General features: G+C 36.4%; 1 protein-coding gene across 2 annotated transcripts in view; it reads right to left on the bottom strand.

The window, feature by feature from the left end:
• The window catches only part of SPPL2A (signal peptide peptidase like 2A), a 49,132-nt gene that overhangs the window by 16,225 nt on the left and 16,150 nt on the right, over nucleotides 1–16,757 (bottom strand). For both annotated transcript variants that reach the window (XM_078079347.1, XM_036101932.2), the window contains exons 6-10: nucleotides 7,478–7,629; nucleotides 4,794–4,890; nucleotides 4,254–4,355; nucleotides 3,212–3,293; nucleotides 2,602–2,676 (exon numbers count right to left, since the gene is read on the bottom strand). In XM_078079347.1, the coding sequence (XP_077935473.1) occupies nucleotides 2,602–2,676; nucleotides 3,212–3,293; nucleotides 4,254–4,355; nucleotides 4,794–4,890; nucleotides 7,478–7,629 (508 nt within the window). The remainder of the gene's footprint in view (nucleotides 1–2,601; nucleotides 2,677–3,211; nucleotides 3,294–4,253; nucleotides 4,356–4,793; nucleotides 4,891–7,477; nucleotides 7,630–16,757) is intronic.

Genomic DNA, 16,757 nt, shown 5'->3' with positions numbered 1-16,757 from the left:
TAAGCGTCTGCCTTCAGCTCAGGTCAGATCCCAGGGTCCTGGGATTGAGTCCCGCATCGGGTTCCTTACTCAGCGGGGAGCCTACTTCTCCCTCTGCCTGCCACTCCCCCTGCTTGTACTCTCACTCTCTCTCTCTCTCTCTAGCAAATAAATAAAATCTTTAAAAAAAAAATGTCCAATGATTTTCATTTTGAGTTACTTTCTCAAGTAAGGTCTATAGCCTTAATAAAAACAAACAAACCAGACTGAGAAGGTGTTAAAATAAATCTATACTAGTGAACTCCAAAGAGCATTTCTAATCTTTTCTACCAGATCAGATTACTAGAAATCACATTCCTAGTCACTTGGAACAAATATGGAAAAAAGAAGATGAAAAATTCTCTAGGCAGAGAATAAAGAAAGAGGCCTCAAAGACATCTTTATTATTATCCTGTATCTTTAAAATTCTGAAACTTTTTATGTGTAGGGAATGCAAATAGTTTGCTGGCAGACACAGTTAACATTTATAAAGTGATACTAGTGTTAAAACCGAATGGAGGGGCGCCTGGGTAGCTCAGTCTGTTAACCATCTAACTCGATTTTAGCTCAGGTCATGATCTCAAGCTTGCACTGGGCATGGAGCCTGCTTAAGATTCTTGCTCTCCCTCTGGGACACCTGGGTGGCTCAGTCGGTTAGGCATTTGCCTTCGGCTCAGGTCATGATCCCAGGGTCCTGGGACCGAGTCCTGCATCGTGCTCCTTGCTCGGCGGGAAGCCTGCTTCTCTCTCTCCCTCTGCCTGCCACTTCCCCGTTTGTGCTCTCTCTCTCTTTCTGACAAATAAATAAATGAAATCTTAAAAAAAAAAAAAGATTCTTGCTTTCCCTCTCCCTCCATCCCTCTCCCGACCTCTCTCCCTCTAAAAAACAACAAACAAACAAAACTGAATGGAAAAAAAGTTAAAGGGTTTAGTTATAGTTCGTATCTGTGTGCCCTGTGTAATATATGGGTCATATGCTATGACCATCTGCTGACTTAAGAGCATGGTTTTGTACAGAGAACGCTTTACTTTCACTATGAGACCACTTTGCAGGGACTTACGGAAATATTTTTTTGAATCAAATAAATTAACACAAACTGGGATGGCTTTAGATAGAAAGCTTTCATTAACTGACTTTTTTTGGTTATAATCCATAATACTAATTTTATGCTTTAAAAAGGTTACTTTTGCTCAATGAAGTCAATGACTCAAATGGCTCATCATTGAGGCACAGAAAGATGCTAGTAAAATGGACTGGTTACTTGGGGCAGTTAACTACATTAACTACCTACTTGCACTTTAGCTCCCCAATGGGGCACATCTTTGTGCCACATGTTTATGCCATTATAGCAAATATTAAAAGTGCAGTTTTACAGTGATTTCACACATGGTAGGGGCTGAAGAAGAGATAAAGAACTAATGGGGAAAAAATGCAGTGATTATAGTATCAAATACTGAATCAAAATAAGACAACATAAAATGGGGAATGCAGGAGAATTGAGCAATAAAATACTCGTGAGATAGAAATAGGGACAAGTAGAAAAACAGTAAATAATGAAGGACTACCAAACTCACCCAACACCTCTCCCTTATTCTGGGAATAGCGTCGCCATTTTATGGAAGAGCTAGTGGTGGGGGTGGGGATAGGTGAATGAGGAGCTGTGAGCTGCTATGACTCTAACGTCATAGAAAAAGCCAGTCTGGGACAACGAACACAATGGACAGAAGTGGAAAGGGAGAGTATGTGCCCCTGGGTCTAGTTTCTTCTGAGGCCAGCTCCACCTTGGCCTCTATACACAGGCTGGATAGAAGGGACCTTTGTGGTATAGAAAGTTTAGACTGCATTCTGTCAGTTCCAACCAGAAGAAATCTACTGATGGAAGAGGGAGGCTGGAATGCTAGCAATACTCCCTCACACAATGGATTAGGAACCAGAAGCACAAAGCGCTGAGTGACTTGCCAGGATAACAAGGTTACAGGGCTACACTTCAGGTCTTCAGACTTTCAGTGTGGAGCTCTTTCTTAGTCTTAAACTAGGGGTACAGAAATGAAAGTAGCAAGGATGCATTTTCATTCTTTTTGCTGTTTATACTGTCTACAGCAAAAATTTGTTGTTTTATAATAAGAAAAGTTGGGGTGCCTGGGTGGCTCAGTCGTTAAGCGTCTGCCTTCTGCTCGGGTCACGATCCCAGGGTCCTGTGATCGAGCCTCACATTGGGCTCCCTGCTCAGCGAGGAGCCTGCTTCTCCCTCTCCCACTCCCCCTGCTTGTGTTCTCTCTCTCGCTTTTTCTCTGTCAAATAAATAAATAAAATCTTACAAAAAAAAAAAAGAAAAGTTACTTTAAAATGGATAGGAAGAACATTTATAGATATTCTCATGATCAGCCAGGAGACATTTTTCATTTAGCAGAATGACTTAAAGGCTTAAAAAATCCTCTGTTAAAAGGCTAACTTCAATGACAATTTTCAAAAGAGAATTAGTACCCACTTAATGGTAAACATCTGCAAAATCAGTTATCTAAGAGCAGGCTTAAGATTCTCTTCTTTTAGCATGTTTCTCACAGATTTCAAAAATATCATACCTTTGTGATGAATGGTGTTATGAAAACAAAAAACACATCATAGAGGAGGAGAAGGCCTAGAAGTATAACACATGACTGTTGAAAAAAGAAAAAATTTAAAGGTCAAACTTCCATGTAAATTAAGAGATTATATTGTTTTGCAAGTACAAATAAATATGCTAAATTACATTTGAACACTATTTTTTCAAAGGCATTTAATGGTTATTACTATTTGTAGTTTTATTCTACAAATCACATTAGAAATTTTATCTTGTTTATGCCATTCTTTAAAAAAAAAGAATCACTAACTCAAAGAAATGTTCTTCGTTGATATTTTGTCTGTAAGGATTTTATGAATTTGGCATATTATATAAATGATTAAACATATTTTAGTTAGCAAATCAGTGGTTGGCTACAGCTGGTGATCAGGACTGACTGCTAAAGGGCAGGACAGAGCTTTTGAAGAGATGAGAAATCTATAATTGATTGGGATGGTGGCTACAAAGTTATTCATTTGTAGAACTTCATAAACCGTAAACTTAAGATGGGTACATTTTGCTACATGTAAATTATACTCAAAGTTGTTTTAAAAAGAAAAAATTATTTTAGCTAGCAAAGCAGTATACTTTACCTTGAAGTTGGGTAACTTCAGTGTTTTAATTAAATTCAGACAGAAAGCAATCCCCAAGATATCCTGTAAAATCCAAGCCCACCTAAAATCAAAAGAAGTTACTCTATTGGTTTATGTAGTTATTCTTAGATGGGACTTCTCAAAAGAAATTGATCACTAACGTAGTATCTTCAATTGTTATGATTTGACTATTTGATTATTAAGCAGCAAGTATAATGACAAAAAACCTCTCATATACTCCATATTTATTAATTTGCTGTCCTAGTAGAATAATGAACACTACTATACTAAGGAAGAGTTGAAAGGCTACCTCAGAACATACATCGGATATAGTACATACTTATCTTTAATCTTTGAACTTATACATGTTTCTTTTGGAAAGGTAGCTCTTAACAAAGGGTATTGGTGTTAACGTATGTCCAGATAGTTGGGAGCTAAATGAAATGAGAGCTATGTAACATAATCTACCAGGAACTGATATGCATAATTATCAACTGAAGCTGCCTAAAATTGTATTAAACTTTCCTTCCAAATTTTAGGCTACAAGTGGTTTTGGCCTTTAATAATTTTATTAATAAACCATTAAGAAGTTAAACATTTTTTTCTGGTTATCTTTCCTGCAAATGGACAGATACCTGTATATTTCCTTATATTTCCTTTCTTACGTAAAAGGTAGCATACTCTATATAATCTTTTTTCACTTAAAAATACATCCTAGAAATCACTGCATATCAATTCACAGAGATCTTCTTCATCCTTTATAGCCGCATTGTACTTCATCGTGTGGATGTAATTAAGTATATTTTTGAAGCCTATTTCAGCTTAGATGTTTAAATCATAATACATATTTTCTTGTCTATATGCCCTTAAATCCATTAGCACAAGATCTGTTTATTTAAGTACTTATTTAGCTTATTTCAAGACTATGGTGTTCTGGAATAAAAGCAAAGAGAAATCCATAATAATCATAATGCGTAATTACCAAGTAAGACATAAAACCATGCATCCTTAATCTAAAAGCAAATACACTGAGTACTCATACCTATCTTCATTTCTAAATACGGCCCAAACAACAGCTACTGCTATGCATAGTCCAGAGAGAAAAATAAGTCTCACTTCAATGCTTTTGCCACGAAACATAATCCTAAAAAATAGATTGAAATAGGTCAGTTTACTCTGTAGGTGAAATATAATGTTCACTTAAACATGGGACATGACAAATGTTAACCACAGTCACAAGAAGGCTACTAAAATATCAACTTAAAAGTCCTAATTTAAGTAAAACAAATAATACATCAAGAAATATTTATCAGTTCAATAGAACTGTCTATGATGAAAATATTCTGTATCTGTGCTGCCCAGTACAGTAGCCACTAGCTACATGTGGTTATTTAGCATTTGAAATGCAGCTAATGAGACTGAGGAACTGAATTTTTAAATTAATTTAATTTTAATTAATTTAAATTTTAATAGCCACATGTATACTGGCTTACGCAGGTTTAAAATACCACTTCTACTTTTCCCTGTATTGTTTTAAATTACAAATACCAATGTTATAAGATTCCTTGTAAGAGATACATACGTGCATCGTCCACATGGTATCTTATGAATGAGTGCAGCAAGACAGTTGTACAGACTCATTGCTGATGCTATGCAGAAAATTGCTATCATAACATAAACTAGAAAAAAACAAGACACTAAATTATATGAGAACAGAAGGAAATATGATCAGAAAATATTTATACAAGCAACATTAATCTAGCTTTCTTACTGCATCGTGATACTTTCAATGCAGTGACCGTATTATGATCTGAATTGTACTAAGCTGAAAATATTTAGATCTTGAGTTTTATTGAAAAGTGGGTATTTTATGTGTTGTTTTAGTTCCATTACACATTGGTAGGATTGCTCAAGGGCTGAAGCTGGCTCTACGTTTTCTATCATTTAATGATTCAAGCTAACATGTCTGTTAGAGATGTCTATGAAGTGAGTTGTAAGCACTTATAAGTACTTAAATGTAAGGAACAGGCAAATTAAGGAAGGAGTAGAAACGCTTTTAAACATGCAGCTTAGGGATGAGAACTGACATCTACCTTAGACATTAACTATGCTATCTATATTTCCCTCTGGTGGAATTTATCTCTAATTATTTGACCTGTAGTAAAACCAAATCCATTTAAACAAACCACTGTTATGATATGAAACTAAGGTAGTTAAATTCACAAATATTTGTCTATATTAGCTATATTTTGAAAATTATTTAAAATTACATCTGATCTCCTTATTCTTAAAAAGGGGGAGAAATTATTGTACTCTAAAATAAAATATTCATTTTCTTAACTTTCTCAAAATTTCCCAATGGAAATACAAATTTTACCTGACTTTTTCAAATTCTACTAAATTTCAGAAAATTGTAACTGTTCTGTAGGTGAGAGAGAGTACTCTAGATATAGTAAATCAGGGATAGCCATTTTCTTTCTTCTTCTTTTTTAAATCAATACAGCTTTTATTGCACCTTTAAAATGTCACAGAAAAGTCTGAAAAATCATCCAGCATCTTGTTATTTCCGCAGCTGGACAACTTAGATCTTATTCATGAGTCTGCAGAACTGTTCCTTTTTCAGAAACACAGATACCATCCCAAAATTTTCTGATATCCTTGTTTTTAACTGTTGGCCGCTTTCTAACTGGTGAACTTGGACAAATTACTTTTTTAGTCCCTTGTTATTATTTGTTATTACTAGTTATATATGGTAATGTGAGCAGTAAAAGAAAGACAAAGACTGCCAAGTTATGTTTGGTAAGTCATCCACCAAAGGTCGCCAACCCAAGTTTTAAAAGTTAGGTAGAAAGCATGTTCTTGAGACCCTAACAGAGTTTTGGGTATTTCATTCAATGTCATAGTGAACTAGGAAAATGATTAGGCATGAGAAAGCGTCTGGTTAATATAACCATCTTTAGTTACTTTCTTGAGCATGACTTAACATAAAATGGTAGGGGGAACCTTAGCAATTTGATATATTTCGTATATTAAAAATGGCAGCAACTTTAGCCATTAGGAACCATTTGAGGTACATTAAATCTTGCAGTATCACATAGATTTTGTAAGAGTCATAACTAACTCCCATGTCCCAGGATAACCATGAGATTTAATGATCTTCCTTCTACACAAAAAATTACATTTATAAGCAAGGTCAACTTTTCAAATACCGGTAAGTTTAAGGAAATTTCCCACCAAAAATGAAAATATGCTTTAGGGTAAGGTAAAGGAATCTCTTTTTTCTATCAAAGATCACTAATTAATTGACTGAGGGTCAGACACAAACAATTGAAGGCTAAGTATTAAATTAGAAAAATTATCTGCACAATGACAATGTAATACAAATAACTATCCTAGTATCTACTCTCCCAGCAACAGATTGAAATGAGCGACATTCAAATAATTCTTTTTTCTAATTGGAAATACAGGTCATAGGTCTAGTTTTTAATGCTGCCACAGGACAAGAGAAATTGGACCATAAGCTGAAACTAACCCGAGTGCCTCAGTTTTCTAGTCCAGAAAATCATGCTAATGTTCTCCAAAGAAGCACTGTAGCCTGTGGTGGTTTTTACAAAGGGTTTTTGCTAGTTCCTACCAGGCACACTTCCCTTTTCCCTGGCCCCTCCTCTTTGTGCTGTGCATTGGCCAGAGATAGCAAATTTCCATTCTTTCAGACCACTAACACCCAGGGGATGGGCAAGCCCTTACAGTTCCTACCCCTACCTCCTTAAAGGAAAAGTACCCGTTATTATTTAGAGCACAGGCAAGTACTTGTGTGTCTTTAGATGTAGTATGATCTTGACTGTTTACACAAGTCCAACAAAATTTGAGCAATAAAGCACACTTTGGGAGTAAGCAGAGGTGATAAATTAGTAATGTGAATAATCTTCTATTTCGTGTAACTAAATATAGTCACCAAGAAGTCCTTAGTCTGCTGCTTAGATACTGGGCTCTCCAGCTTTATCTGCAGAGATGGAAACTTAGGGGCCACAGCAGTTCTTTCAAGTCATCCATGAAGAAGTGTTCTTATCTCGAAGATACAGGATACTTTTAATCTGAATATTTTTTATCCCAGAGTGATGGGGATCCAACACTCCTGACAGTTTAAAAAGTTATCATCACTTTTTAATTATTTGCTTAAGCTTTCTGGGCATAATACCTAAATCTAGTGAAGTAAATAAAAAACTTGTAGGCTGAAAGAAGCAAATATAAAATATGACTTCTTACCCAACCATTTGTAGAAGAAATAAAGTAAGACCATCATAACACAGCACACGACCACAAATATTACAACTGTTAGAGGACTAAAAGTTAAATATTCTTCCTTCTTTCTCCTCATTTCTCTGTCTTCAGTGTTTGTCACTGCCTTCATGCTCTCCCTGCATAAACATACACAGGAACTTCAGCAAATCTCTGCCAAGTACAGTTATTTTTAAAATCTATCTCCAATACCAACTTAAATTTGTTTCTGATTACAAAGTAATATACTTTAAAAAAACAGCACACCAAACAGAAAATAACTTAATCTAGAAAGTAAAAGGTCCCTATAATTCTACCCTCCAGAGATGATCTGTTATTAACCACTAACTTTTGAAACAGCAATTCTGGAAGCGAAATTGTTGAAGCAGATGATATTTATCATATAAATAAATTAATGTCTGGGGATGTTTATATTATCTAATTATAAAACTACATTGATGTAACAAATTTCAGATGATAATCAGGTTCTTTTTACCCTTATTACCAGCTTACATATAGCAAAGTACTTCTAAAATTAGTTTCTCTTAAATGTAAACACAAAATTCTTCTTTTAATCAACTCAGTACTTACTGGATGCCTGTTCTGTGCTCATCAGTGTATTATGAAGGATTCAAAAGAAGTTCAAGACATAGCTTTGTCCTACCTTGAGTTAAGATAACAAAATATTGTTTTTAATTCTCTCAACAACCCTTGCTAAGTCACACAGCTAATAAAAGGCAGGGATAAAAGTTGAAGAGGAAAGAGTCAGCCGTGTCCTTTGTTGAGCAGTCTCTGTTCTGTCATCTTATTGTCTCTTCCCAGGTATATGGAACCTACTACATACTCTTCAACCTTCAGTCCCTTCAACTCTGACTTATTAAACTCTCATTCCCTTGGCATACATCCTGACCTTTCTCATCAGGTCTAGGCTTAATATAAACTCTAGGTTAAAAAAAAGTTTATCTCTATCAAATTGTACATTTGCCAGACTGCTTATTCAATATAACACTTTCTTATTAGAAAATTGTTAATTGGGATGGTCACTATATTAAGCAACTGTGACTCTAGGGAGGCTGCCTGGGAAAAGAGCACGGAGAGGGTGTGGGGACAGTCCACTAGCACATTCCAGCAACTGCAGAGCTGGATGACAGAGTATTAAACAGAAGTGTCAATGAAAGTAATATCTGAGTGGGAAAAGGTGCCAACTTTTGGTATCTGTCATTGCAAACAGATACATTTAAAGCTATTTTTATTATAGTGAAAAATTTATATATTCACATATGTCATAATGAAAGATTTATATATTCTTATTTAGTATACCAGTTCTCCAGGTAGAATGTTTTAAAGGAAGAGATAAGGGTGCCTGGGGTGGCTCAGCTGGTTATGCATCTGCCTTCGGCTCAGGTCATGATCCCAGGGTCCTGGGATCGAGCCCCGCATTGGGCTCCCTGCTCAGTGGGGAGCCTGCTTCTCCCTCTCCCCCTGCTGCTCCCCCTGCTTGTACTCTCTTGCACTCTCTCTCGTATAAATAAATAAAATCTTAAAAAAAAATAAATAAAGGAAAAGATAAATTTGGCAAAGGAAAAAGCACAGGCAATTTTTGGAAAGGAAACATATTAGATTTGTATCACATAAAATACTACAATTCATCTTTTTAAAACACTGTACTCCTAATCAGCTCAAGAGCCACATATAATGAAAGCTAAGCTTTCTTTCATGCTATCTTGAGTTTATGAAGCTTGAGGACCAATGATTTCATTATAATAAGACTTTAACTCTCAACTAAAAAGTTTTCTATGGAACCAAGGCATCTTTCCCTTTTGCATAAGGTACATCTTTCATTTGGCAGGGTAATTCTAAGTTATGAGTTCTGGTTCTGGCAAATTTTCCCTTCCTAAGCCTTATTCTCTTTCCCCTTCTCTTTCTTAAAGGTTTTATTTATTAGAGAGAGAGAGAGAGTGAGAGATCTCAGGATCCTGAGATCGTGACCTGAGCCAAAACCAAGAGTTGGATGCTCAACCAAATGAACTACCCAGGTTCTCCTCTCTTTCCCCGTTCTTTTAACTCTCTCTACTTGCTAAATGATAGTACTTATGTTTGTTTTTTAAAATTAAGATCTAATTGACATGTAACATTAGTTTCAGGTATACAACATACTGATTCAGTATTTGTATATATAACAAAATGCTCATAATCAGTATAGTTAACATCCATCACCACAGTTAAACGTTTTTTTTCTTGTAATAAGAACTGTAAAGATCTACTCTCTTAGCAAATTGCAAATACACAACACAGTCTTATCAACTATAGTCACCATGCTGTACATTATATCCCAAGAGTTACTTATTTTTTTTTTTTTTTAAGATTTTATTTGACAGAGAGAGACAGCCAGAGAGAGAACACAAGCAGGGGGGGTGGGAGAGGGAGAAGCAGGCTTCCCACAGAGCAGGGAGCCCAATGTGGGACTCAATCCCAGGACCCTGGGACCACGACCTGAGTCTAAGGCAGACACCTAGCAAACTGAGCCACCCAGGTGCCCCGAGTTACTTGTTTTATAACCAGAAGTTTGTACCTTTTGACAATCTTCACTCATTTCACCCACCCTTAATCCCTGCCTCTCACAACTACCAATCTGACTCTCTGTATCTTTGAGTTCCTTTTCTGTTTGTTTGTTTCTACATATCAGTGACATTATACAGTGTTTGTCTTTCTCTGTCTGACTTATTTTATTTAGCACAGTGCCTTCAAAGTCCATTCATTTTGTTGCAAATCCTGCTTATGTTCTTAATCATTCTTCTTCTTAGAGAACTTTTTCCTTTTTGTCACTGATTCATATTCTCTTTCTTGTATTGTATATACACTCCTCCCCAACCATCCCCACACATACACTTCGTTCTATCTTTATCCTACTTTTAGAATCAGCCACCGCAATTTCAACATCCATAATCTTGAAAGAGAGAATTTTAAAAACAGCAAGAGAAAACAGTTATATACAAGAAAAACCCCATAAGGTTATCAGCTGATTTTTCAACAGAAACTTTGCAGGCCAGAAAGGGTGGCATGATATATTCAGAGTACTGAGAGGAAAAACTCTGCAGCCAAGAATACTCTGTCCAGCAAGGCCATCATTCAGAATAGAAGGAGAGATAAAGAAGTTCCCAGACAAGCAAAAGTTAAAGGAATTCATCACCACTAAACCTGCTCTACAAGAAATGTTAAAGGGGACTCTTTGAGTGGAAAGGAAAGACCATAAGTAGGAGTAAGAAAAGTAGGAAGCACAAAAGCAGTAAAAATAAGTATATATATAAATATCAGTCAAGAGACTCACAAAATAAAAAGATGTAAAGTATGACACCACATACCTAAAACATGGGAAGTGGGGAGAGTAAAGAATGAGTTCAAACTTAAGCAACCATCAACTCAATATAGACTGCTATATGCAGATGTTATATACAAACGTAATGGTAACCACAAGTCAAAAACCAGTAAAACAGGGCACCTGGGTGGCTCAGTTGGTTAAGCAACTGCCTTCAGCTCAGGTCATGATCCTGGAGTCCCGGAATCAAGTCCCACATCAGGCTCCCTGCCCAGCAGGGAGTCTGCTTCTCCTTCTGACCCTCTTCCCTCTCGTGCTCTCTATCTCTCATTCTCTCTCTCTCAAATAAGTAAATAAAATCTTAAAAAAAAACCCCCAGTAAAACAAATGAAAAATATAAAAAGGAATCCAAGTATATCACTAAAGAAATCCAACTAATTGTGAGAGAAGAGAGCAAGAGAAGAAACATAGAAGAACTACAAAAACAACAAAAATAAAACAAGTAACAAAATGACATTAAGTACATATCCATCGATAATTACTTTGAATGTAAATGGATGAAATGCTCCAATCAAAAGACACAGGGTGAGAGAATGGATTAAAAAAACAAGATCCATCTATATGCTGCCTAACAAGAGACTCATCTCAGACCTAAAGACACATACAATTGAAAGTGAAGGGAAGAAAAAGCATTTATCATGCAAATGGGTATGAAAAGAAAGCCAGGGTAGCAATACTTATACTGGACAAATTAGCCTTTAAAATAAAGACTGTAACAAGAGACAAAAAAGAACAGTATATAATAATAAAGGGGATAATCCAACAATAAGCTGTAACAATTGTACATATTTATGCACCCAACATGGAAGCACCCAAATACATAAAATAGTTAATAACAAACATAAATAAGTGATAGTAATACAATAAGAGCAGGGGACTTTAACACCCCACTTACATCATAGGACAGATCATCCAAACAGGAAACCAACAAGGAAACGGTCGCTTTGAATGAGGCACTGAACCAGATGGATTTAACAGATATATTCTGAACATTCCATCCTAAAACAGCAGAATACACATTCTTTTCAAGTGCACATGGAACATTCTCCAGAACAGATCACATATTAGGCCACAAGTCTCAATAAATTCAAAAAGATCGAAGTCATACCATGCATCTTTTCTGACCACAATGCTATGAAACTGGAAATCAACCACAAGAAAAAATCTGGAAATACCACAAATAATATAGATTAAAGAACATGCTACTAAACAATGAGTGGGTCATTTAAGAAATCAAAGAAGAAATAAAAAATTACATGGAAACAAATGAAAATGAAAATAAAACAGTCCAAAATCTTTGGGATGCATCAAAAGTTGTTCTATGAGGGCAGTTTATAGCAATACAGGCCTACTTCAAGAAGCAGGAAAGATCTCAAATAAACAATCTTACACCTAAAGAAGCTAGGAAAAGAAGAAACAAACCAAAAACCAGCAGAAGGAAGGAAATAATAAAGATGAGAACAGAAAGAAAGGAGATAGAAACTAAAAAAACAATAGAACAGATCAAAGAAACCAGGGGCTGGTTCTTTGGAAAGACCAACAAAATTGGTAAACCTTTAGTCAGACTCATAAAAAAAAAAGAGAGAGAACTCAAACAAAATCACAAATGAAAGAGTAGAAATAACAACCAACACCACAGAAATACAAAGGATTGTAAGAGAATATTATAAAAAATTATATGGCAACAAATTGGACAACTGAGAAGAAATGGATAAATTCCTAGAAACATATAACCTCCCAAAACTGAATCACGAATAGAAAATTTGAACAGACTGATTACCAGCAATGAAATTGAATCAGTAATCAAAAAACTCTCAACAAGCAAAAGTCCAGGACCAGAAGGCTTCACAGGTGAATTCTACCAAACATTTTTTTTTTAAAGATTTTATTTATTTATTTGACAGAGAGAGAGAGAGACAGCGAGAGAGGGAACACAAGCAGGGGGAGTAGGAGAGGGAGAAGCAGGCTTCCTGCTGAGCAGGGAGCCTAACACGGGGCTCGATCCCAGGACCCTGGGATCACGACCTGAGCTGAAGGCAGACACCCAACGACTGAGCCACCCAGGCGCCCCGAATTCTACCAAACACTTAAAAAGGAGTTAATACCTATTCTTCTCAAACTATTCCAAAAAACATAAGAGGAAGGAAAGCTTCCAAATTCACCCTATGAGGCCAACATAACCCTGATACCAAAACCAGATAAAGACACTATAAAAAGAGAACTATAGGCCAGTATCTCTGATGAACATAGATGCAAAAATCCTCAACAAAATATTAGCAAACCAAATCCAACAATAAATTTAAAAAAAATCATTCACCACAATCAAGTGGGATTTATTTCCAGGATGCAAGGGTGGTTTAATATTTGCAAATCAATCAACATGATACATCACATTAATAAGAGAAAGGATAAGAACCATATGATCATTTCAATAGACACAGAAAAAGCATTTGACAAAGTACAACATCGATTCGTGATAAAAACTCTCAGCAAGGTAAGTTTAGAGGGAACATACCTCAACATAATAAAGGCCATAATCATACTCGATGGTGAAAAACTGAGAGCTTTTCCCCTAAGGTCAGGAACAAGACAAGGATGTCCACTCTCACTATTTTTATTCAACATAGTACTGGAAGTCCTAGCCACAGCAATCAGACAAGAAAAAGTAGTAAAAGGTATCCAAATTGGTAAGGAAGAAGTAAAACTTTCACTGTTTGCAGAAGACATGATACTATATATAAAAAACCCTAAAGACCAAAAAACTACTAGAACTGATAAATGAATTCAGTAAGGTCGCAGGATACAAAATCGATTTACAGAAATCTGTTGCATTTCTATACACTAATAATGAAGTAGCGGAAGGGCGCCTGGATGGCTCAGTCAGTAAGGCATCCAACACTTGGTTTTGGCTCAGGCATGATCTCAGGGTCCTGAGATTGGGCCTCCCATCAGGCTTTATGCTCAGCGTGGAGTCTGCTTGTCCCTCTCTCTCCCTCTCTGCTTCTCCCCATGCAATCTTCTGTCTCTCAAATCAATAAATTAAATCTTCCAAAAAAATGAAGTAGCAGAAAGAGAAATTAAGAAAATAATTCTACTTACAATTATACCAAAAACAATAAAATACCTGGGAATGCACTTAATCGAAAAGGTCAAAGACCTGTACTCTGAAAACTTTATAAAACACTGATAAAAGAAATTGAGGACAACACAAACAAATGGAAAGATATTCCATGCTCATGGATTGGAAGAACAAATATTGTTAAAATGTCCATACCACCCAAAGCAATTTACAGATTTAGTGCAATTCCTATCAAAATAGCACCAATATTTTTCACAGAACTAGAATAAACAATCCTAAAATTTGTATGGAATCACAAAAGACCCTGAATAGACAAAGCAATCTTGAAAAAGAAGAACAAAACCAAAGATATCATAATCCTAGATTTGAAGAAATGCTGTAAAACTGTAGTAATCAAAACATTACGGTACTGGCACAAAAGAGGACACATAGAGAGCCCAGAAATAAACCCACAATTATATGGTCAATTAATCTTCGACAAAGGAGGCAAGAACATGCAATGAGAAAAAGTCTCCTCAACAAATGGTTCTAGAAAAACTGAACAGCTCCATGCAAAAGAATGAAACCGGGCCATTTTCTCACACCATACACAAAAATAAACTCAAAATGTTACCTGACATCTATCAGGATTAGATCAAAAGACAAGAAATACCAAGTTTGGGGAGATGTGGAGAAAAAGGAACGCTTGTGCAGTGGGTGGAAATGCAAATTGTTGCAACCACTGGGAAAATAATATGGAGGTTCCTTAAAAAATTAAAAAATAGAGGGGCACCTGGGTGGCTCCGTCAGTTAAGCATCTGCCTTTGGCTCAAGTCATGATCTCAGTGTCCTGGGACTGACACAGGGCACCTACCCCACCCCCCACCCCTGCTCATGCTCGCTCTCTCCCTCTCTCTTGTGCTTGCTCTCAAATAAATAAATAAAAACTTTAAAGAAAATTAAAAATAGAATTACCATATGATCCAGAAATTCCACCACTGGGTATTTACCCAAAGAAAATGAAAACACTTATTTTAAAAGTGTCTATTACAGGGGCGCCTGGGTGGCTCAGTCATTAAGCGTCTGCCTTCGGCTCAGGTCATGATCTCAGGGTCCTGGGATCGAGCCCCGCATCCGGCTCCCTGCTCAGTGGGTAGCCTGCTTCTCCCTCCCCCACTCCCCCTGCTTGTGTTCCCTCTCTCTCTGTGTCTCTGTCAAATAAATAAATAAAATCTTTAAAAAAAAAAAAAAGTGTCTACTACAGCATTATTCACACTAGCCAGATATGGAAGCAATCAACCCCAGTTTCCATCCATAGATGAATGGATAAAGAAGAAGTGGTGTATATATATACAATAGGATAGGATATTACTTAGCCCTAAAAATGAATGACATACTGCCATTTGCAACAATATGGATGGACCTAGAGAGTATAATGTTAAATGAAATAAGTCAGAGAAAGACAGATACCATATAATTTCACACCTACATAAAATTTTAAGAAACAAATGAACAAAGTAAAAAAAAAAAAAGAAAAACAAAAAAACAGGCTTGTAAATACAGAGAGCAAATTGGTGGTTGCCAGAGGGGAGGAAGGTGCAGGGATGGGCAAAATAAAGGTGATTGAGAGTACATTTATCTTGGGGTGCCTGGGTGGTTCAGTTGTTAAGCGTCTGCCTTCGGCTCAGGTCATGGTCCCAGGGTCCTGGGATGGAGCCCCACATTGGGCTCCCTGCTTAGCGGGAAGCCTGCTTCTCCCTCTCCCACTCCCCCTGCTTGTGTTCCCTCTCTCGCTGTGTCTCTCTCTGTCAAATAAATAAATAAAATCTTAAAAAAAAAAAAAAAGAGTACATTTATCTTGATGAGCACTAAGTAATGCATTGAATTGTATTGTACACCTAAAACCAATATAACACTATATGTTAACTATACGAGAATTAAAATAAAAAAAAAATTTTTTTTTTAAGATTTATTTATTTGACAGAGAGAGACACAGCGAGAGAAGGAACACAAGCAGGGGGAGTGGGAGAGGGAGAAGCAGGCTTCCCGCGGAGCAAGGAGCCCGATGCGGGGCTCGATCCCAGGACCGCCTGGGACCATGACCTGAGCCGAAGGCAGCTGCTTAACCAACTGAGCCACCCAGGCACCCCTAAAATAAAATTTTTTTAAATGCCATAATCCTGCAGGTAAAGAATTCCCTCTCTCCCAACCTGGCTATGAAGGTAACAAATCTCTGTTTTTGTCCATCATCATGTTTTATGAATAAGAAAGTTTATACGTACTCCTCTCTCATCTCCAATTTTCTTGAGGAGGAGCTTGCCCTGACATGTATACAAAGCTTGCCTTGCTAACTCAAAGTGTGGTCTGTGGGCCAGCAAAATCACTTGGGAGCTTCTTTAAAACATGGAATCTTGGCCCCATCCCAAGCCTACTAAATCTAAATTTTTATTTTAATGAGATCTCAAGACATTTTGTACGCACATTACAGTTTGAAAAGCACTACTCTAGAGAAGAAACAATTTACATGAATAATTTATAATATATACAGAAGTACAGTGAGAATCTATATTAAATGGGAAAACATTTTCAATGAATCAGTAGCTCTGGGGAAATTATTTATAAAGTTTCACCAAATAATTAGAAAATGACCTTGGAGATCTTACATGCTATGCTTTATAAAGATTAATAATGAAAACAATTCTTACTCACATGAAAATATGTGACGGATATATATGTTGATACATGTTTTCCAATTATGGAAAATATTTAAAGCTCAATACTCTAGAAACCTACACTGGTTAAATCCTAAGATTTTTCTCTTGACATGAGTCAAT

The sequence above is a fragment of the Halichoerus grypus genome, chromosome 8, assembly GCF_964656455.1.
Source record: "Halichoerus grypus chromosome 8, mHalGry1.hap1.1, whole genome shotgun sequence".
NCBI lineage: Eukaryota > Metazoa > Chordata > Mammalia > Carnivora > Phocidae > Halichoerus > Halichoerus grypus.
The sequence above is the reverse complement of the archived record's forward strand: the minus strand, read 5'-3'. Positions and strand labels throughout refer to the sequence as shown.